This window comes from Caretta caretta, chromosome 2, assembly GCF_965140235.1.
Source record: "Caretta caretta isolate rCarCar2 chromosome 2, rCarCar1.hap1, whole genome shotgun sequence".
NCBI classification, from domain to species: Eukaryota; Metazoa; Chordata; order Testudines; family Cheloniidae; genus Caretta; species Caretta caretta.
The window spans coordinates 101,447,353-101,470,874 of record NC_134207.1 but is presented as its reverse complement, the minus strand read 5'-3'; the positions used below and the strand labels follow the sequence as shown (position 1 = coordinate 101,470,874).

General features: G+C 40.5%; 2 protein-coding genes across 2 annotated transcripts in view; one reads left to right on the top strand and one right to left on the bottom strand.

The window, feature by feature from the left end:
* The window catches only part of TSHZ1 (teashirt zinc finger homeobox 1), a 58,266-nt gene extending 57,748 nt beyond the window's left edge, over positions 1–518 (bottom strand). Inside the window, exon 1 of the mRNA XM_048840100.2 lies at positions 1–518. This exon is cut by the window's left edge and continues 915 nt beyond it. The gene's annotated coding sequence lies outside the window, so the exon portion shown is untranslated.
* A 1,276-nt stretch (positions 519–1,794) lies between these two features.
* Positions 1,795–11,304, top strand: PTGR3 (prostaglandin reductase 3). The gene is made up of 2 exons (XM_048840107.2): positions 1,795–2,869; positions 9,493–11,304. The coding sequence occupies exons 1-2, from the start codon at positions 2,562–2,564 to the stop codon at positions 10,415–10,417; spliced, it is 1,233 nt and encodes a 410-aa protein (XP_048696064.1). The 5' UTR covers positions 1,795–2,561; the 3' UTR covers positions 10,418–11,304.
* The last annotated feature ends 12,218 nt before the right edge of the window (positions 11,305–23,522 follow it).

The following is a 23,522-nucleotide window of genomic DNA, read 5'->3' as shown; positions in this document are numbered from 1 at the left end:
TTTTTTCTTTGTGCAAAAAACGAGGTCGATCCAGTCTCTCCTTCTCCTCTCAGGACTTAGTCTTAGAGCAAGAAAGCAAATAATAAAAAGGAGTAAAGTCCCCATACATACATATGCACCGGATGGGAAATGTCAGTCACTCCTCCACCTTCCAAACAGTCAGAGATCAAACAGTGTCAGCACCGGAGAGGACTACTTTTCTGCCTTGCTCCCCCCTTTCTTTTCCTCCACAGATAGCAGCTTCTTCTGATACTAAATATAATTCAAACACATTTTTATCATGGATTTTTTTTGGTTGATCTTGATCTGCAACAGAAAAACAAAAAAAGCCAAAACCAAGAAAAACCCCAGAGAGTGTGTGCAAAGGGGCAGAAAAAGAAAAGATATTCACTGGGTGGGAGAGATTAACGTGAACTGTTTCCCCCCCTTTAAACTCCTGGGAGAGAAAGAGATCCACTCTCCCTCTCTTCTCTTTTCACTGAAATGTAACACATTCAGATCCCAGAGCTTTCAGACAGTCTCAACTGATAGACAGACACATCGAGCTTGCTTTTCCTGCTTCAGTTTTTACTCCTCCTCCTCTTGCCAACGTCACCCTGACAATTACAAATAGGTCTCACACAAACCCATACCTGTCAATCTTTTTAATTGCTTTGTTTTCATTTTTTCCAGAGCTAAACAATATGACCAAAAAAAGTCTTAATACAGCATAGCATAAAAGATTTCTCATGTGAGGCACACATTGAGGGGTTTTGTTATTATAATCCACTTGCTAAAGTACTATACAAGACGCATGTGCTGATTTAACTTAAGCAGATGTCTAGTCCTGGCAAACTTAGAAAGCAAGAGATGCTACCTAGCCTTGGCACACAAAAACATTATTCCCCCTCCTTGAATTTAGGATGATTTGTGTGAGATTACAGGTCCCCCTTACTTTAAAACACCAACACATTGCAAAGCAAGAACTGCAGTATATGAAATACTGCTAACAGATTTTGCATAGTTTATGTCTAGGGATTCGTATATTGCTAACTGCAAGAACAGAAGGTGTTCCCCCCCCCCTTTTTTTAAGGCAAGAAAATTAAAATACACACTGATTCCAAGGAGAACACTTGAAGCTGTAACTTTGCTTCCTTTAAGGCAAAAAGGTGATTTTATTATGATTTTAATGATTAATACCATGCAATTAAGAAATGAGTTGTGCATATTGGAATGATGGAGTTAATTCCATGTGAGTTATACATGAATTCTTCCTACACCATTGCAACAGATCTATTAAATTAACTTCCACCATCACCAAGTACAGACTGGCAGTTCTATCAAAACATTTACTTGAGTCCTTTAACCTCCCAGTTGATTTCCTATAAATACTCTCCCAAAAGTAAGTCTGCATTGCAGAAGTTGATTTAAAAATCCTCTCCTAAAGATACGGGGGAGTAGAAAAAATATTTTAGGCCACAATAAATATATGGCAACATTTTTAATGCCATAGCTAAAAGGGGGTGGGAGAAGGATCCACTGTTTCTTTTAACTGTACACGGGTTATAGAGAGCTATAAAATCCATGAGGCTATAAAGTGCATTTCACGTGTGTGTGTCTCCCGACTAGAAGGACGTCAGCAGTATTTTTTTCTTTATAGACAGAACACACACAAAAATCCTTAAGATGCTTTAAATCCTTTCATAAATCGTAGTGCTTTTATTCTCCCCCAAATCTAAGTGCTGTATCCACTGGCGGTTGCTAGCGGCTCTGGGTTGATTTGTACCACCTTGCGAGGAAGTGAATGTTTCGCACGGAAGGGGCGGTGCCTGTATCGGCAGCCTGGAGCTCCCCAGCTGCTCTTAATAACAACATTAGAAGATTAGCTGCAACTTCTCTTTACTATTCTAACCTTATTGATCTGATAATTTATTCGTGTTTTCTTTCAACGTTTTTAAAGGGATCATATCCGTCTTTTATAAACTAGGGGCGTGGGGGTGGGAATGCGGCACGTTTTTATATTTACATATTTTAAATCCCTTGCTAAAACGCAGCATGCAAACTAAAACAAAAAACAAAAATTGAACGGAAAATCTTGCAAATCTGTATTTTACCGAAAGTAAGAAATCCCTGGCTGCGGTGATCAGGTTTGGTTATATTATACAGAGGCATGCATGCATGTGTTTCTGTGTTGTTGCAGATCACACACAAACACACGCACCCACATTTTTTTGCTGTTGCAGCAGCTTTGCAGGCGGGACTGTGTTAGGAGGGTGAACTTTGTTCCTGTTTCATGTTAGTGACGGTAAATGAAGATCAGCTCTAGGGGATCATCTTGCTGGTGCTGCTGCTTCTCTGGTGTTTCCGTGTTGTGGAGGGGCTGGGTTGGGAGGACGCAGACAGGCTGCAGCTTGCTACATTAGACGTTATTTACATACACAAATAGCTATGTGCAGAGAGTCAGAGTGTCTCCTCTTGTGAGTTTGGTGGTGGTGGGTTTTGCAAGCTGTCCGAAGAATCCTCTTAGCTGGACACCCCCCGAGGGTGATGAGGGTGGGTGGGAAAGAGGTCCAAGGCTGGGAATGAGTTTTAATACAAAAAGCAGCGCTTTGCTGAGGTGCTGGGGATCTCGGTTCTGGAGGAGACGGCGGCAGCAGCTGTGCCCTCTGGAGGGTCCCTTCGGGTCCTGCTTTGGTGGTGCTCGGCCCCGGCCCATCCTGGACATGTCCTACTCCCGTCACTTTCTGGATTTCCAGGGCTCGTCTATCCCCAGCTCCATGAAGAAGCTGGTGGTGACTAAGCTGAGCTCAAACTTCCGAGAGGCTGTTACCCTGCGGCAGGACGCGCCTGTACCACTCCCGGGAGATGGAGATCTTCTTGTCCGAAACAGGTGAGTTCCCTTCCCCTCTCCAGCCCCCAACTCCTCTCTTCACCTGCCTTCCTAGCCGTGGGGTCTGAGCCCTTTTCCTGCTCAAACTCCCTCTGACTTCTCACCTCCTGTGGCCTTCTCTTGCTCTGTCATCCTATCAGGTTGTACCAGCTGCCATCTGGCGCCTGGTAATTTGATTTTGTTGTTTGTTGTTTGTTTTGAATGTCTGAGACCACATTCATTTCCTCCCCTCGCATTGGGTTGGGTGGGGATTTTTACATCTTTTGTCTGGGTTTCTCCTTCCTTACGAATGCAGCTGATGAAGCAGTATTTACTCTCCTACCCCGGAGGAAGAGCGCACAGCCTCACAAATCCCTGTTTTTAGTAGCCATTTTCAAGGGTGGGAGAGGGCAGCTTGATCTTAAACAGAAAGCTGCACGTGCAGCTAAGTGTTCAGGAGGGACTGAAAAACCAGAACATGATTTCTAAGTCCCTCCCAGGTTCGTGTGTGTTACATTTACATACAGCCACCAGCGTGTGTGTCTGTCTTAGCCATGTAAAAGTCGGTGTGACGTTAATTTATAGCAATCCGTGACTGTGGTATTTATAGTCATGGTCTGAGTGTGTAAGTGTAGATAGAGCATCCACCAATGATTGTTTTATGTGTTATGTATGTGTACAACCGCGAGTATGTTTCCCTGTGTGTCTGTAGGGGTTCCTCCCACCGGTAGTCCTCCACGTCACTAACCTTTAGTGAGTCTGAATCAACAGGAACTGGCAGAGGACCTCAGTCTGTCAGTGCGACTCTCCTTTCCCTGTCACCCTTCAGCCGTCTGGCCACCACTTACTTCCATTCTCTTCTTCCCCCTGAAGTGCAAACATTAAAACCAGGAAAGGAGAAGCTTCTCGATGTGCCATAAGCTTTTAAGAAACCGCATAAGCCTCTCTAGCCTTTTAGAAAGTTTATTACCACTGTGAGTCTCGTATGGGAAGTAGGATTTCTAAATTGTTGGCTATTTTTAATGGCCAACAGGGTCACCCAGGGAGTAAAGATGTGACATTTTGCTTAACATAATAAGCAGTAAATTGTGTGCTAGTTAGTACTGTCCGTTCAAGCTTCTTGGTCAGCTCCCAATAAAATGAAGACTGTGAGGACAAAATGTACCTTTTCCCCAAATGGCTTCTTTAGTTTTATTAGTTCCCGCCTAGATGGTATCATTCCTTAAGACAAAGTGGAGCTTTAAAGGTCTAACTTTCCTTGGTAGAAGCTGGAACTCTGGAAACCCCAAGGAAGATTATGTAACTGTTGCTGTCAAGAGGGGAAATGGGGGAAACCTGTTTTTAAAAGACTTGTCTAACAAAAACCTCTCCATACGTAGAACTGGTTGTTTAAAGACAGTGCATGTGGAAGTACACTAACAGATGTGAGATCAAAACTGGAAGTTTAATAGAAATGTGTGTGTACCTTATCTGTATCTAATCTCTGTTGTGTGTGGGAGGGGGGATTCATAATGTATGTAATATGCAATACCTGCACACGGAAGAGAGAGGCATGGACTTCTCCTGCGACTGAAAAAGCTCCATACAAAACTTTAATCCGCTGCTGCCATCAACCTATAGGATTTTTGAGAGAGAGAGTTGGAGAGAGCCAGAGAGGTCTAAAGCCCTGACTTGCTGTATCTAATAAGGAATGGCCCTGAAACAATAATGGCATGAAACAGGCATCAGGCTGTAGCTAAATTCCTTTTCTTGGAAGGGACCCGACTGCCTCACACTACAAACAGCTACAGAAAAATGTAGCAAGTCTTAGTTCTGCCTAGCTGGATATGATAAGGTTGTTACGTCGTTGTTCTCTAATTCCCCCACTCCCCCCCACACACTCCTGTTTTCCTATGAAATTTTAAATTTATTCATGTAATTAATTTTGTTCAGTGTAACGCTTCCTTCCTCCCCCTCCCCCTTCCTTGGTCCTGAGTGGGCTCCCTGGGAGCCAGAGGGACGTGCACACCTCACAGTGGAGGGCTCGCACCAGAGTGAGAGCAGGAGCTGGTCTAGAGACTCAGCCAGGCAGTTACTGTATTTTAACACATATCAGTTTATAAAAAGGGGTGGGAGTGGGGAAAAATAATAAATTGAGGTTTGGAGTTGAAACATTTTGTATTGTTTGGGGCTGTGTGGAGTTTTCTCTTTATTATTATTTGCTGAGGAATCTCACATCACATCCCTATATATATATATTCTCTGCTTGTGCCTCCTGAGAGCTGCAGCAGGAAACAAGCCTCCCTTTCCCCTTTTGTACTAGCCTGGGGAAGCTGTTTCCCATCCCGAAAGGACAAAATGTGTCCCTGGCTTTATTTATTCTTAAAAACACATTTTACAATAGGTAAAAGCCTACAGGATCTTAAAAACAAAACAATACATGGTTTGAGTTTGAAGGGTGCAGTTGCGGATTTGTTCATTTTAGTCCCAGTCACGCCCATGAACAGTATTAATTGCTTCGAGCTTTTTATGCAAAACAATCCTCATTCACCGCAGTAAAATCTGCTTTTGGATTTAGGGGAATACTGTGGAAAACTGCTTTGGGGTCCTTGTATTTATTGGTTTTCAAAGATGCTCTTCTATTAAGTGGAACTTTTCCACCCCTTTTTCCTTCGGTGGAAAAATAACCCAAGATGATTCCCTTAGTTCTTAGCAGAAAAAATCCATCATAGCCTTTACTCTCAGAGCAATGCTTTTAAACTAGAAATCGATTTAAAACAATAAACTTTCTCTTTCGAGTGAAGGAGGGAGGGAGAAGGGGAATAGAATCCTTAACATAACCATTTACGCTTCTTATGTGCATTCGCTCTATTTTCAAGAGGGAGAAAGGTGCCTCTGTTTTATTGCAGAAGAACGACCCAAAGACAAAAGCCCAGGTTTCCCCTAAATTATGCCATGTTTTCGAGCTTTTTGTAAAGGAGTGACAGGTTATTTCGTTTCCAAAATATTTTTAACGATTTTCTGCTGAGGTGGAAGTCAATAGGGGGAAAAAAGTTTATTGAAATGGAAGGGGGGGAGAGGTTTTGATTCATGGTTTGGCGGATCACAGTGGGAGGGGGGGGGGATTATTTCTGCTGAGTGTTTGGGTTGAGAATTTGTTTTTCTTCTGCGCTCCTAGTTTGGATTACTTTGTTTTGTCTCTGTGTTGAAGGCTTTTGTGCTGAATTTGTCTCTTACGTTTTGTTGTGGTGCGAGAAGCAGCATTTTCACCCCTCCTCGGGCTCGTCCTGGTTTTATAATAAACAATAGTAAGGGGTTCAGCACGCTTCAGTGTAAAAAAAGCGGGTGACTCGGAGTGTGTAATTATTTTGGGAAAAGCCAGCCCTAGTCTGGTTCGGTGTCTCAGCGCTTCAGATTTTGAAAATAGCGGAAGACGGTGCCCTCACCAGACCGTCCATAGTCAAATAACAAAGGCATTTTAAATTTGGGAATTAAAACAGGCAGATCACTTGAAAAGAATTCTGAGGGCATACTGCAAACCCAGAGTGCACTTCTTTACTCCCCCCCTACACCCACCTCGTCTCGCTCTCTCAGACACAAGTTTGGAAGTTGATCTTGAATTTATTTCTGCGTTTAAAATGAAAGGGTCTGAAAACGTCCGGGGCACAACACAGCAAACCATCTCCCTCATAGTACCTTGAAAGGATTTAGACAGTATGTTTGAATCCCGACATTTGTGGTTTGATCATTTTTTGCATATGAGAAATTTAGGGAGACTACATTAAAAAAAACAACAAAAAACTAGATGCGAACACAAATGGGAGTTATACAAATATTGGTGGGTTGAAAAAAAAGCGTGGGGTGGGGAGTACTTTAGCAAGCTTGGAGACTATATTGATTAATAATAATGATTCCCCTAGTCCCGAGAGAATCATTTCACACAGCAGAGGCAGCTCGGAAGACTGGGGGGCGGGGGGGGGGAGAGAAATGGAATGGTAAGAACAAATATAACCAGCAAGCCACGTACACATTATATAGTAGTTCGCATTTCTTTATTTCCTCCTAATAATCTATTTTTTTGCTGAGGCGCCTAGCCCCGTTTTAAATGGAAAATGCAGGGATCGCGAACAAGAGAACAGTCTTTCAAATGGTTTCTCCACAGGTTGACCTGTGCGTATCTCAAAATCCCCTAGTAATACAGCCACCGAAGAGACGCAGACCCCAGTTCCAGCTGAGATGGAAAGGCATCCGCATCTGCACATCCAGCCTTGCATGGGAGGGATAGCTGCAAGTGGCCAAGTGCTGGAGAAGGAGGTGGAGGTGCCGGGGTGGAGAATAGGGGCCAGAGGGAGGGAGTGCTAGGATGGAATGTCCTCAGAGAGATGCCCCCACTCGTAGTCCCTGGCCGACCCTTGAAGCCCCGCTGAGGCATCACACTCCTATTGGTGTCAACACTGGCACTTTCCCCCTATTACGGTTACCATAAAAGGTGGGGAGGTGCCAGGCAAGCACCAACTTCTTCTGCACTGTGTCTTTCCCCGAGATCTGCCATTGCATCGCCCTCTTCTCTCTCACGCACACACGTTTCAGCTGCTGGTGGAGCCGGGTGAAGGGGAAAAGATGGGGAATGATTTGAATTTTCTCCTGGTAAAAAGGAGCATGTTAAGGACACTTGCTTACCAGACATCTGGCTAACTGCAATACTTCCATTCCGCCTTCCTCCCCCCCTCCCCTGCCCCCCCCCCACACACACACACAAAGTTTCCAGCTTTAGACGGTTATTTACCTGTCTTGCTCTATCCCTCTCTTTCCATTTTAAGAACGATGCTTCTTAGGTGAAAAGAAAATGGGATTGCAAAGGGTGGGGGAGAAAAGTTGTTGTTTTTTTTAATTCCTCCCTTCTTTAGGATGCACTGCATACAGGGAATGCCTGTTCCATATAGTGCAAAAATCAAAGGCGCATGAATAGGATCTCTGCACCAGGAAGGAGGTTCTGTCTGTAGGAGGCTAATTCAGGGGTAAATTGGCTGGAAGTGGAGGAGAGGTGGTAAATCCATGGGTTGAAGGTTCTCGTTGTAGGGATAAGGGAGGGAAAGGAGGGAGATAACCATCTCTCTGTTTTTAAACCCCACTGCTAAAAGTTGGGTTTTCTAATCTAATGCAGAGTTGTAGCACCAATTGAGCCTTGGCTTTCTGGTACTTTTTTTCGAATGTCCTGAGGAGACATGTTTTGCTGTGGAAGCTGCTTGTAGTTGTTTGTTTGTTTTTTAAAGAATGGGACATTGGAATTATGTAAATTAAAAGAGAATGGTAGATTTTTTTGTATCTATAAATAGGACATAAACATTCTTTGTTACAGTTGAACAGAGGATTTAATGCAGAATTAAGGAAAGCAACAAAAGTCACATTCTTCTTTCTCCGCCTGTGTGTATATTATATATATTTATATTAATAAGACTGTCTTGCTGTATGTGTGTGTATGATACACACTTTATATTAGTGAAACTCTGAGATTCTCCATAGTATAAGGAACTGAAAAAAAATCAAAATAAAGCATTTTTCAGTTTCTCATTTCTTTGTGTACTGTGTGTGTAAGCACTTTAAAATCTCACATACACAAAATTTGAAAATATTGCTAACTCTGACCATTAAAATTGCACTGTTTGCATACTTCTACAGTTTTTCATATGACACCAAATTCTATAATCTTTAGGTTATCGCTTCCACATGTAGTAAAAATCTGGGATTCTTCTGTTGCATGTGCAAGCTTCTTCACATTTTCTAGTTAACAGATGCTCCCCATCCACTTTCCCTTTGTGTAGCAAGGTATTTTAGTTATGAACTACATTGACATGGAAAAATCTTGTTAGTAAAATATCACCTGTACAATTAAAGTAGATTGTGATACCATGATTATCTCTTTTACTGCTAATCAAGTTTAGTGTACATGTGTGTTTTTTGAAAACATTGGCATTCTTTTTCACCTGTTAGAGGTCAATAGGACTTCTAAACATTCAATACTCTGTTACAATTTCAGTCCTTCTGTACAATGGTGTTTTGATGTGTTGCAAGTAATTGGTATAAATCAAAATATTTTAATAATGTTGAAATTAGCAAATTTCCTATAATCACATCATAATTAAAAAGAAAACTTGCCTTCAGTAACATGTTATGATCAATGACCTTGTAGATGACATTTATACTTAATATTATCGTTAGTCATTAACATATTATTATAATCAGAAATGTAAATTTGTTGCCAGAATCAACATATTTAGCACTTTACACATATTTTATTCCACAGAGTTGTTTTTATATCTTTTGTAGAGTGGTCAATTAATTTTAATTTTCCAGTCTCATACACAATTATTTTTGGTTTGCTTATTGTGGTTAAAATGGCCATGCAGAAATGTCTTATTTTTTAAAAACGTATTTAAAATTTCGACAATATTAGAAACTTAAGGTACAAAAGTCTGATTAAGATCACTGCTATGCTATGTATACGGACATTTTTTTTAATAGTATGAGGTGACCATTTTTTCCAGTTACTGGTATATTTGAATATGCCTTGTTATATCTTACCCAGTAAATGTAAGTGGATGCTTTTTCACATGGCAAAGTACTTGACAAAGAAAGCATGTTAACAAATTTTTGTTTTCTTCTAGATTTATCGGCATTAATGCATCTGACATAAACTACTCAGCTGGCCGGTATGACACTTCAGTTAAACCCCCGTTTGATGCAGGTTTTGAAGGTATTGGTGATGTGGTAGCTTTAGGCCTCAGTGCTAGTGCCAGATACACAGTAGGCCAAGCTGTGGCCTATATGACACCTGGTTCTTTTGCTGAATATACAGTTGTGCCTGCCAAACAAGCAGTTCTTCTACCTTCTGTGAAACCTGAGTTTCTTACTCTAATGGTAAGTGGCGCGACGGCGTACATCAGTCTGAAGGAGCTTGGAGAATTGTCTGAAGGCAAGAAGGTTTTAGTGACCGCAGCATCGGGAGGAACAGGCCAGTTTGCTGTGCAGCTTTCAAAGAAGGCAAAGTGCCATGTAATTGGAACTTGTTCCAGTGATGAAAAGGCTGGCTTTCTGAAATCCATTGGCTGTGACCATCCCATCAACTACAAAACTGAAAATGTTGCTGCTGTTCTTAAAAGGGACTATCCAGAAGGTATGGATGTAGTGTATGAATCTGTTGGTGGAAAGATGTTTGACTTGGCTGTCAACTCCTTGGCTACCAAAGGGCGCCTGATAGTTATTGGGTTTATCTCTGGCTATCAAAATCCTACTGGCCTTCAGCCTGTTAAAGCAGAAATGTTGCCAGCAAAACTGCTGAAGAAATCTGCCAGCATCCGGGGTTTCTTCCTGAACCATTACCTTTCTGAATATAAAATGGCTATGGAGCACTTACTCACAATGTATGAAAGTAGAGAACTGGTTTGTGAGGTGGACCTCGGAGACATGTCTCCAGAGGGCAAGTTCACTGGCTTGGAGTCTGTATTCCGTGCTGTAGATTATATGTACATGGGAAAAAACATTGGAAAAATTGTAGTTGAATTACCTAACTCTGTCAACAGTAAGCTGTAAAAACAGAACAATGATATAAATCAAAAGAGAGAGAAAATAGGCACTTTATGCCTCAGAATTACTAGAAACCATTTAAAAAAAAATTGGTAAAGGATAGTATATTAAAACTATATTAAGTTGTTAATAAAAAGTTTTGATTTAAAAAAAAAAAAGCTTAAATTTAGCCAGTGCCTGTAGCAAGGACTTAACGTGCTTGTGTTCGATTCTGTAACTTTTACAGGCAGTGGTGCTCAGGCTAATACTAGATATGAACATTATTCTGGGCAGTTAGAATAAATGATGATTCAGAGGCTGATCCATCAGTTTTTTTTATAAGCTTTTAAATCCTTTTTGGAAACATTACATTTCTGCAATTTAGATCCTGTGATTTTAAAAATATCTTTCATGTACAGCAAAACAAAACATTTTGTTGATGCTTTGTTAACCCTTGACATTTCTGGGAAACCAAAGTTAAAAATTATCTTTTTACTTTTTTGGGTTGCAAACTCAGTAATGATACATTGTGCATGGTATGGCTACATTGTGCATGGTAATCAGATTTCATGACCAGTTCTATATGGAAAATCTATCCATTAGTTCTAACATGGCAGAAAAATGAAGTGGGGTGGGGAGAAGAGGGAAGGAGGGAACACACATACTCACAATTTAAAAAAAAAATTTCAGAGTTTGCAACTATACATAACCCTGCCATTTTCATTCAAGTCTTTGGTTACCTTTTGGAACAGTCATCTTACACCTTTGCCCTGGTGTTTATTATCTTTATTGTTTACCCTTTATTCTCCCCATTAAACTACTAAATGAGCTAATTGGGCTTTAGTTCTGAATTGTGTTTACATGTATTGAGGTCCTTTACTTGTACTAACAATTTAATAAAGTGCAGAAAGCTATCTCCGTGTGTGTGGTATTTTTTCATATTGATACACTTCTTGTAGCTTAGCTCTTCCATAGAGGTGCAGTATATTATAATGTCCTTAAAACAGTGATGAATATTTGGTACAGCTTCTCATAGCAAAGTTAGTAGTTATTATTTAGTATTGCTACTGTGTAGGCCTTATGGCAAAGAGCAAGGTCATTTGTATAAATTCTCTGTGCCCAATACACATATGTATAAATAAAAACATAACTAGGGAATAGTTTACACCAGCGGTTCTCAAACTGTGGGTCAGACCCCAAAGTTGGTCACAACCCCATTTTAATGGGGTCGACAGGGCTGGCGTTAGAGTAGCTAGGACCCGGGGCCAAAGCCAAAACCGATGCTCCACTACCCAGGGCCAAAGCCCGAGTCTCACCGTCTAGGGCTCAGCCTTTGGCCTCAGCCCTGGGCAGTGGGGCTCAGGGTACAGGCCCCCTGCCCAAGGATGAAGTCCTTGGGCTTTGGCTTAGGGCCCCCCTACCCAGGGTGGTGAAGCTCGGGCTTTGCCCCCACCCCCACCCCCACCCCCAGAGCAGCAGTGCTCAGGCAGACTCAGGTTTCAGTCCCCTGCCTTGGGGCCATGTAGTAACTTTTGTTGTCAGAAGGGGGTCACGGTGCAATGAAGTTTAAGAATCCGTGGTTTACACAGTGGGTTCAGTTAAAATGTTTGTTCTGTTTTGAAAGTTATTCCTGGCTGAGGAGGTGCTATTACCTAGACGTAAAATGGGAATACAACATAGACATGGTAACATTTTCCAAAACAGTAAATCTTTTATACTGTACATTTATTTTCATTAATGTAGTTACACTTTTAGGGGTTGATCCAGCTGTACCCATTGAAGTCAGAGAATTTTAATTTTAATGGACTTTGAGAGCACTGGCAGCTCACAGGATCAGGCATCTGATGATAAACTTCTAGTTCCCTTGTATCATAGGACATTCCCATATTAAATAGAAAAAAAAATCCAGGGTTAATTTTACATCTTGGGCAATAATCAGGACTGGTTGTGCACATAGGATTTAGCTTTCTTGAAAGTAATGTGTGGTAGGTAAATGCTTCAATTATACTAACAAACCTGGAACCCATAGAAAAGTTAAATCACTTTTCAATTTATGATTTAATATTGCATTCCCACTGTAATTTGATAGTTTACATCTGTTATTACTGGTTAACAGATTAGTATCCAGCAAAGAATCATTCCTTTTCTGCCATTTTTGAATGTTGGTATCAGTTCAGGTGTTTTCAGGAGAAGGTAGAGTTGTGTCAGTCATCGCATTTTCAAATTCTTTGCTTTTTCTTATAATCAAGCAAGCCTAGATTATTCTACAGGGACATTCTAGGGTTCCTCAAACCATGTGGCTTGCTGCTGACTAGTTACCATGGTGGGATGGGTTTGTTTTTACTCCTACTCCTTTTACTTTTTGATGCCAGATAAAGGCAAGGCACTCAAAACCTCACAAGATCAGACCCCAGTCAGAGAGTACTAATGTGATATATTTTTACTCCAATGTGTCTGGTCCTCTCTAGTGTTAAAAAAAAAAAAGGAGGGGGGGTGTTAAAATATTCATATCCATGGGCAATACAAGTGTCTGAGAAAACAATTCAGATCTGTACTAACTGATAAAGTCCAGACAAGGAACCATAGTTGTTAACAGTCTATAGTGTGCAGGGAACTTCCTCATGAAGAACAATATTTTGAAATCGGATAACTCAAGTTGTGCATTTGGCCTAAGATTTATTATGTATAGTAGTGTACCATGTGCATCTATGACGTTCAGTATTTCATAAACTGTTATATGCCTAAAGATTATTTAGAAAAGTAGTAACTGCCACAAGCTCCATCACTAATACAAATAAGATAAGGGAATAGAGGCACATTTGGCACATTCTTATATTTATATTCAAATGTGACATTATTTGTTTTTGTTCTAATTGTGGCTTTTGAGCTACTCTTCAGCACTTCAATACACTTGTAACATTATTACCAAAGTTCAGCTTCTTTATATGTAGAACCTGAATTCCCTGTTTACTGATTCTAAAGACTTTTGTTGTCTAGGTTGGCTGTAGCAATGGGTTTGTCATTTTGTATCAAACTTCTCGAGTATGTTAAAGAGACGTCTTAAGATATGTATGATTGTTCTTCTGTGAATGAATCCAGGATAGTCAGGGATCTCCCCCCCTCCCCCCTTTGCTTTTTAAAGATAAGTTATTACTAGTTTTAGATTACTGTAAAGAGCAGCTTTATGTGGGGAAAAAATGCAGGTATTTGAGGCACACAAATTATGCGGATAATTCTCAGGTATGTGAGAACATAGACAACTTTTTTCTTTTTTTATTCAAAAGTATGTGTTGTGAACTGGCTACAGTCTGCATAAGGCTCATTTTGGATAAGCAAGCTGTGGTATGTATACATAATGCTACAATATTAGATGGACAAGAGACTATATATGGCATGCACACAATGAGGGTTTAAATAAGTATAGGACATTGAATGTACAAGGAAAAGAAATACTGTAGATTCACAGCAAGGGAATAATAACAATACACTTAATATGCTTGCAAAAAAAGGTGTATTAAAAGCTGTGTGCACAGTGGGGACTTAAGTGATTCAAAATAATAATACATGGGCCTGGGAAGTACTAAGTATACTATTTGTAGAGAGTGGGGATTTAAATAATAATATTATTAATAATAGCAACTGATCAAGCTGTAGTTGCTGGCGCTACATCCTAATTTTACCTTTCTAAATGAATTTGCTACGACAGAACCTAACATTGCTTGTTGAGGCTAATGACAGAGTTCTCCCATCCTACACATGCACGCTTCCATGGAAAACAACAAAGAAATGTAACGAAGGGCTGGCTATATGCTTCTCTCTCTCTCTCTCTCTCTCTATATATATATATACAGGTCTGACACACACACCCCTTACTGTATATTCAGGTCTGTACCCCTCAGCACATTTCACAGAGGTGCTCCATACTTAATTGCTATGCTGGAATCTCCTAATGCATTTTTGAATTAAGTTAGATTGCTAGCAGGTTATAGTTTTTGGTGGTTTATGTTTTGTTTTTTTGTTTTTTTTAAATAACGTGGCCAAGTATAGCTGCCATGTTATATACAGACAAATAATTACAGTTGCTCAGGGAAAAGTTTGAAACAGTATTTGAAAATGTTATTTTTTTCCTCATTCAGTCTGAGAAGTAAAGAAATTCCACTGCTGAATGGCCGTTAGTATCTATTTTACAAGATTTACTCATTTTCAGGTACCTAATGTAGCTTCTAGCATGCATGCACAACAATACAATTTATATGGTAAATGGAACCAAATAATGGCTTCACTGAATGTTATGGCTGCACTGAAGGGAAATGTCACGGTAAATAGCTGCCAAATTATGGATCATGCCGAAGTGTCACAACTGCACTAAAGACAAATAGCACTGGAGGCTATTGCCACTGTGATGCTTTTGAGTTATGAAGAAGAGGAGCAGCCTGATGTGAGGCTCTTTGTGTCCTCATTATAGCAAAGGGTTACTGCTGCAATGTACAAGAAAACCCAGTCCAATGTGGTGGTTAGTTATTAATCTGTCCCTTTCAGATCTAACAGCTGTGGCAAAACAGAAAATCTTTGCCTTGTGTTAACACACACACAAAAAACCCACAGATTTTATGAATGTAAATGTGTATGGGAAATGACTAGTAATGGAAAAATGTTGTAATAAAATAATCTAATCAAAGAATATTATTAAATTTAACATAGTATGTGTCTGAAAGGTTTAGTTGCTTCTCATGCAGATAGATGTGTGAAATATAAGCAATAATGCACTTTCTCTCTTTGTAAAGACGTGCGTAGTAAGGACATTACCAACTAAATTGCTTCTTCTAAACTGAAGTGAGTCCCGGTTTCTTTCATTTTAATGGGAGGGTAATAAAGATGAAAGACTAACGTTTTAACTGATGGATCCCTTAAGCTAAAGAATAGAAATGTATTATGTTTTGAGGGGATATGCTAAATCCTGAAATGTGGGAGAAAGGAAAAATCCCAGGTAAAATAAAATCAAACTAAAAAATATTCTCATGTAATGTGTTTTTACAAATGGAAAAACTATGCAACTGTTTTTTATTTATGATAAACAGAAGACTATTTTCTCATTCAGACACAATCTCAGAAATATATTTGCAAATGCAGGGTCATGACTCAGCAAGGGCTCTGTCTTTTCTCAGATCATTGTACAAACCCAGCCTACAATGTTAAATGCAATGAGTTTGATGGACTCAGCACCTTCCTTGGCATACCATTGTACACACTACAAATGTACCATCCATAATTCAACACAGTTGTCAGTCTCGGTTTTAGAGAGGGGGCCCGGACTGAACAATCATGGTGGATAAATTGCTTCTCAAGTCTAAGGAGAGTGGTCTTCCTTCCACATCAGGCTTAAGGTCATTGGCAGGGCAGTGAGTGAGAGGGGAGCTTGTATATCAACCCTAATGCACTACTAGTGTGTGGATAAATAGAGGGATTATACCAATTAATTACAATTATGTTTATTCTTGGGGGGGGGACAGCTGAAGAGGAGTAATTTTGTTCTTATATTTTTCTCCCTTAATACCTTTTTTACCCTATGTGTAATAAATAAATAAATGTCCCTATAGGTCATTTTTCTTATAACAGCATTAGTGCTTTCAATTTTCATCATCACAAAAATCCACATCTCAGAGGATATACAAAGATTCTAAAAAGGTTTTTAACCTGTGGCAATAACACATTCTGTTTAAAATTCTTACAATGTGGTCTAAAGACGGGAGGGAGGGAAAAAACACCCTATCCAAAGCTGGGTAGAACATCTTTGAATGGCGATTAGTGTATCTAGAATTTATTTTATATACAGCGCAGTGGCAAGTAGCTGCTTTTTATTAAATGAAAATCCTGTGTTACGTACTTCAGGAACATTCCAGTTAATGAGTATGTAATGTCCTTATTGTAACACAGAACTTCTTTTTGTGTTCACAACCACACGATGCTGGAAACTTGACAAATGATATCATTTAAGACAGATGCCTGCCTTAGGGACCTGTTTTTTTGGCTTCCTGTTTCTGGCTTTTATTTCAGTAACATTTGTAATTGCCACAGGAACTGTACCTGTGTAGTGTTTTAACCCCTTCACTTACCACTTCACGTTCACTGGATGTGGATGGGTAGTTTGCATCATAACTGATGAGAAGGAGTTGCTAATTTTTTCAACTACCTTGTTATTTGCTCTCTCACACATACACCCTGATGCATTTATAAATACAAGCTGAGCTTTATTACACAGTTAGGACAGGAAACACTAATTGTCAGTTGTGTGTTACTGACACAAAAACTTAGTGTAGCCCAGGCCTAAGGAAAAAAACAGAGTTACCAGCTGTGGCTGGCTGCTTCTTTCTGGATTAGAACAAGGATTTCATAAATACTGAATACGTACAAAATAGTTTGTTTCATAGATGCACTCTGGTTGCTGTTTTTCTAATTTTTGGTCCCCCCCCCCCCCCCCCCAAAAAAAAATTTTTCTAATTTTTGGTTTTTTCCCCCTTTCCTTTGACAAAAAAAAATCATTCTTTATTATGGACATAAATGCAATCTGGAGCTAGTTACAAAATGCAGGTTTTATTTTCAGCAATGCAATTATATTAAAAAGTTGGCTTTTTTGAACTAAATACTTAGGTTGAAATTGTAGCTCCAGGAGGCACTGTGCAGCCCTGGTGGAGGCAGGACAACAGTGGCTTTAAGCTACCTTTGTACTCTGCTCTGGCTCCAGCCAGGGGCAGCACTGATTTATGGCAGCCTCCCAACGGCTGCTCCACAATCTGGAGCAGCTAAGAATCTTTGTAGCACTTTGTGTTATGGCTCTGCCCCCTACTGAGGCTTGCAAAAGGGCTGCTGTAGGGCCACTTAATGCCCTATGTGGTGTCTGCATGAAGGCATTCGTCTCAGGTCCTTTGGGTTACAGTTCCAAAGATTAGCCACTGCTGCAGTGGTGGATATGGGCTTGGATAGGGGACAAAATGTGTCCCTGGACATTTGTTCTGTAGAAAAAAATTTTGCTTGTAAGGAAAAGTGCAGCTTTCCTTAAAATTACTGTTTTATCATCTGGTTATTCCAAGCACACTTCAAATTCTAGTTTTCTGTCACCAGGCATTTTGCATCACGTTGCTTCTGATCATGAGAGGTGTGGTGCATCCTCATTTCCTATGGGAGGTAGAGCTGAAGGCGTTGAGCATCTCCGGAAGGCACACAGCTCCCAGCAGGTTCAGCCCCAAAGAGAAGAATGGTCATGAGACCATACTTCCCCATGGACCAGCTCTAGGAAATGAGTGGGAAATATTTATCCTATATACCTATGACCATAGTGAGATCATGACAAGAATGCACCAGGCCAAGTCACTTCCGACATTAGAGGGCTCATTTTCAGAATGAGTGAAAGAACGTACACAGGCACATAAATCTCATTATGTGTTATGGGATTTGTGCACAGACCTCTTACACGCTGTCTGAAAAAATATACCCTTAAGGGGCTAATTCACAAAGGAAATGGAAGGAAAGGAAATTTGTGTAGTTTCTATAAGCAGTAAGACTTGCCATACAGTGCAGTTCTGGCTGATTACAGTATGCCTCAGGTGGACTTTGAGGCACAAGGCTGAAAGCCAAGTGATTCCGACCACCCAAGACCAGAGAATTCCACAGAAATGCATTGTCTGTCATGTCTTATTGTCACCCAGAAAATAAACAAACAATCAAAAAAGTATGACCGTATTCCTCTATCTACAAGGGATTATTGGAATGACTATTCTGGCAGCCAATCTGTTTGCCTCCAGAGTTCGGAAAGCCTGTAATGTTAAACAAGGGTAATGCCGGAAACATGTTTGGCTTATTTGCCCCTTGACACCTTTGTGTAATCCCTCATTGAAGCTGTAATGAATGTTCCCTTTGGGATTGTACAATTTTAACAGTAACCTCTGCATACCATTAGCATAGTGCACTCTTCCTGCTTGTGCTAAGCATGCCACGAGTAGCCAGAAGAAAGTAGGTAAATTACAGTATGTTATTTTTCCTCTTATTCTTTATAAACTAGAAGCGGAGTTTAGCCAGTGTGGGCTTTTTATCGTGATGAGCAGAAACAGTGTGCCGTTGTACAGTGCTACTGTAATCAGTAATTCCATAGGAATGGCTGGTATGAAACTGGGGTCAGAAGCAAATTGGGTCCCTTTTTGTGTGCGTGGGTATGTTTATGTTGCTGGAGGAAATCAGCTCTGACCCAGACCTGCCCAACCTCACGCTGTTGAGAAATTTGCCCTCAGGACAGTTTGCAAAAGCTAAGGCTTGTCGTATGCTCACGGTCACCAGTGCTGCCACTATGACAGCGACAGTAGCCCACACCATACAAGTATCATCAAATAGATTAGAAGAGGACAGCACGATGGCCCTGTCCAGAGATGCTGCAAAAGAAGAAAATACTTGAATTCTTGAGCATCGCTGTTGTCAGAACTCACTTCAAAGTAGAAAACAGATTAATTCTCCCTCCCGCCAACTTAAAAAAACCCCAGAAAATGTAATGTCTTTTCTTTCAAATTGGAGAGAAAAACCAGGTGTTCTGGAAGAGAAGCATCCAGGGGACGCATCCAGAAAGAGGGTCTCAAGGTTTTCAATTTCCTACTACAGGCAGATATGGGTTAACTGTGGAGATCAGCTGTCCCTGTATTTCAAGGTCCCTAAACCTAGTGGATCACAGATCACTTGATTTGCATATAAGTGGTGCAACAGATTTTGACAAGATTTAGGGTCAATGTATACAACACCGCTCCAGTTTCACATTTTACCACAAAAAACAGATACTACTTCCAACTCAAACATGCAACGTTCTCTTATTTACGGGGGGGGGGAGAGTGGGGGATCAAAAACAACTTCAACCTAAGTGTTTTCATGTGCTGTCTCTTCAATTTTATCTGTTAAAGCTGTGGGTTAGGGTGATGGCTTGTTCTTTTGCCTTGCTTTTTTTTTTTTGGTGTGTGTGTGTGAGAGAGAGAGAGAGGCAGACAGATTCCACACTCACAACATGTGGGTCATGGAGCAAAGAAGGAGCCAAATACCCTCTTTTTCAAGAAACTGAAATTGCTGTTGCATAGAATAGCTAAGCATTGGTTCATGCTGCATGAACCAGAATCCTGAATTCTATAAAGTGAGCAAGGGACTCAAAATAAAGCATGCTGGAGAGAAAGTGGTAGACTATTTTTTTTTTTTAACCCCGGCTGAAAAGGTCATTTGGGACAGTGCTGCTCAGCTGACTGGAGAAAATCAAGGCCCATGCTTCACCTCACATGAGTTCTACAGGTGGTAAGAGGAACATTTTAATCACACATCTAAGACAACATAAGAAAACTCTGTCCTAAATTCAACAGGAGTATTTCACAAACACGTAGTTCTGAGCACTCACACTGTTAACACTCTTCTTATGGCTTCCTTCCTCCTTGAAGTCATGCATAAACAAATGTTCAACTTCACAGACAAATATAGCTTCTTTCCATTGACACATTTCACAACAAACGAACAGCAACGGCACTTGCAATCATATTTTTGGAACGAGACCCATTCTTCTCCAGGGAACTACAAAATTCTTTTTATATGTTCTCTTTGAATTTACATTTGGAAAGGGAGCTGTTGGCTTAAAGCAACCTCGGGCAGCATGCAGCGCCCTCCTGGTCACTGGCAGGCTAGGGATTAATCCCAGCCTGATTTTCCCATCCTCTTTCACTAATGAGACGGGGTGGAGACTGCAGGCCAATCAGATTGCTCAGGAGGAAGCTCTATAAAGGATTAGCTGTTTGGGAAACAGAAGAGAAGGATGTTTTGGGGTGAGGGGGCTACGCTTAACTACTAAGGGGAATGTGGATTTGGGGGTTTGTGATAGGTAAGATCAGTTTGCTTTGCTTCTTTTGTTGTAATAAACGCTATACTTTGAAGACCAGAAAGCATAAAGAACATGGCTACTCCAACTACACACTTTTAATGCCACTTGCACATGTCAGTGAGGGCTTTCCACAGAAACACTGGTCCTGCCTTCATACAGGGCAAAGGGACACAGTAATTCTTTGTCAGATTTCCTCCGATTTCTCAACACAATTCTATAATCATACAACTACAGTATCCGAACTGAATAGAAAACAGCTCTCACCCCTGCAAGCGGGGCTTACATTCTGATAGAGCATTTCCCAGAGGCCCCCCCCCCATGTTCACCCTCCCCCAGCATGCGATAAAAACTCCAGGGGGGTTGGAAATTTTTACTGGAACTCCATTCTGGACAGCTCTGGCTGAATTTAAGCCCTGCTTGCAAGCCAGATTTGTAATAATACTAGGATAGGCCTCATTCACAGTCATATTAGTTCTAAGGAGCACAGGGAAAGGAATTTGTCCTGATATCACCACATCTATTGGAGAAAAAGACAGTGGAGGTGGAATAGATGTCACTGATAGCAGAGTAATTCTTGAACTTTACTCTGAGTAGCATTTATGCACATAGTCTGATTGACTTCAATAATATTACCATGGAAGTATGTGCTGTGCATTCTAAGAATCTGGTCCACTTGCTTCAAGAAGTTTTATTGGTAGAGGTGTGTGAAGTTATCTAGCATTTCTGCAAAATTTTGCATAAGGGAATTTTCAGTGTTGTTCCCTCTCATCTGGCTCCCCTAAATGTGTGTCTGAGTGGGCGTGAGATAGAAATTACAGTTTCTCCTTTAAACGTACAACATCATGTGTTTTGATACAAAAACTAATCATCACTCTGAAATGGTCCTGTCTTCCAGTAAAGATATGTAAAAGTGTCACAAGTTTCTAAATGAGAACCAAACACTGAAGTTTATTAATTTAACTGTGAGTATTTTAGTCATTTCTTGTGTTGGAGCCCAGATCTTACAAACTGGGCTCCAACACAGCAAAGGAGTAAAATACTCATGATAAAAATCAGAAACTTAAGAGCAAGCTCTCTGCATTTGTGTACTTCAGTAATATCAATGGAATGGCCTATGAAACTTCAACAGAAAAAATATCATTCTTTCTTTATGTACTCAAGCAGCACAATCAGAGGGAAGGATTAAATGTGTAAGTCACTCTGCCTGACTTTTACTTCACATAACTCTGTTATCACATAGACACCACAGTAATGGGTGCAACATAAATACTTACAAAGATAGTTTGAACTCTGGCTATGAGAAGAGTTAGATGGGGTGGGATCTGAGTTACTACAGAAAATTCTTTCCTGGGTATCTGGCTGGTGAATCTTGCCCATCTGCTCAGGGCTTAGCTGATCGCCATATTTGGGGTCGTGAAGGAATTTTCCTTCAGGGCAGATAGGAAGAGGCCGTGGGGGTTTTTCGCCTTGCTCTGTAGCATGGGGCACAGGTCACTTGCTGGAGGATTCTCTGCTCCTTGAAGTCTTTAAGCCACAATTTGGGGACTTCAGTAGACATAGGTGAGAGCATAGTAGACATAGGTGAGAGGTTTTTCACAGGAGTGGGCGGGTGAGATTCTGTGGCCTGCATTGTGCAGGCGGTCGGACTAGATGATCATAATGGTCCCTTCTGACCTTAATATCTGTGAATCTATCTATGATTTGCTTTGGCATTCACTTTGGCCATAAGAGTTTTGTTTGCAGCTGGCAACAAGAGAGCATGGGTGAGCCAATTCCCAATAGAGACTGCCTACAGTCGGGCCTGCCCTTGCACACTGCATGTTGAGAAGAGGCTCAAGCACTATTCAATGAGCTCAGGAAAAGAATGTCAGGTTCCTCATTCTGTCCCCCGCCCCCCCATTATTCTGACAGAGCTGGAAAGATTTAACAGAGCATGAGCCTAAGTTTATTCACTGCCCTTTCATCATTTGGACCTCAGTGAATGTACACAATCTGGAGCAGTCTTTGCTCAAGGCACACAAAGTAAAGGAAGAGAGTGACATTTCAGTCTTTCATTGCAGAGTCATTCAGGTCATTCACTGAAATTATAGACACGGGCTCCTGCAATATTAACAGCCAACTTTAGATTAGTAACAGTGCTTTGGATAGCAGCAATGCATTTATGGTGACTGTGCATAGGATTTCTCCAAATTATAAGGTGTCCTAAAATAGCCAGTCAAACCATGTGGACCTATAGAGGCAATAAGCAATGTAATTAAGTCAGTTTTCTGATTTATGCTTTCTCAGCAGTACTCTAAATACCCTCTCATCCACTGGATTCTGACCAGGAAAGAGGATTAGAGGGAAGCGTGCCCTAACAATGTCTCATTAAGCAGACAACAAACATTTTGTTTTATCCCACTATTTACATTCTGATTGATAATAAAATATTCTTTTCCAGAGCAAAGTGTGTCCAAGAACCTTGTTCTACTGTCACTTGTTTTATCCTTTTAGATCTAGGCGAAAGAAGGCCATAGATTTTCTTTCATCTACTGTTCCACTAAACAGTCAGCTTTCCCTCACTAGGTTATACACTGTCAATAGTAGGAAGCCCACCAAACTTCATGAACTCTTTCCAAGTATTTTAAGAAATGAGAAGTATTTTGACAGATCTTCCTAGGCTTTGGCAACCCATTTTCAATAGAACTGTCTTTTTTGTGACATGCCTGTTAGAATATATTTTTAAAAAAATTAATGATCATCTGCAGTGGGGGAAACAAAAGAGAAATTGAGGAGTTAAATAGAAAGATTCCACTAAGAAAAGGCAGAACCAATTTCATATAATCTAGATTCCATATTCACAAACTATGATCAGGAGGTACCATACTAGTAAAAGACCCTAAGAAGGGAAAACGTGTCCTGGCTGGATTGATTGACCTAACACAGTACATACATACACATAGGAAACAGGCTTCAGAAATGGATGTCCTATTCCCATGTCTTCAGAGGCAATATGAAACATTTTAACACTATGTTAATCAGACTTTCCCAGTGTTCTGTATTTATTCTTTATTACAGCCATCCTTTTCATACAGCTGCTGCTGAATTCTTCCTATACATGACTTTAAGGACAGATTTTGGCCCGTACTGTGGAATACCTATTTTCATAATCTAGGGAAGATAACCAAACAAGATAAAGGGAAAACTACAAGTGCTGGGAATTCATTGCTTCAGTATAAAGGCAGTTCTTTAGCTTTAGGTCTG

Bases quoted from the DNA above. Each gene is read 5' to 3' on its own strand.
- PTGR3 (XM_048840107.2), top strand. From the start codon at position 2,562: ATGAGTTTTAATACAAAAAGCAGCGCTTTGCTGAGGTGCTGGGGATCT. The intron at 2,870-9,492 runs GTGAGTTCCCTT...GTTTTCTTCTAG, and splicing joins GATCTTCTTGTCCGAAACAG to ATTTATCGGCATTAATGCAT.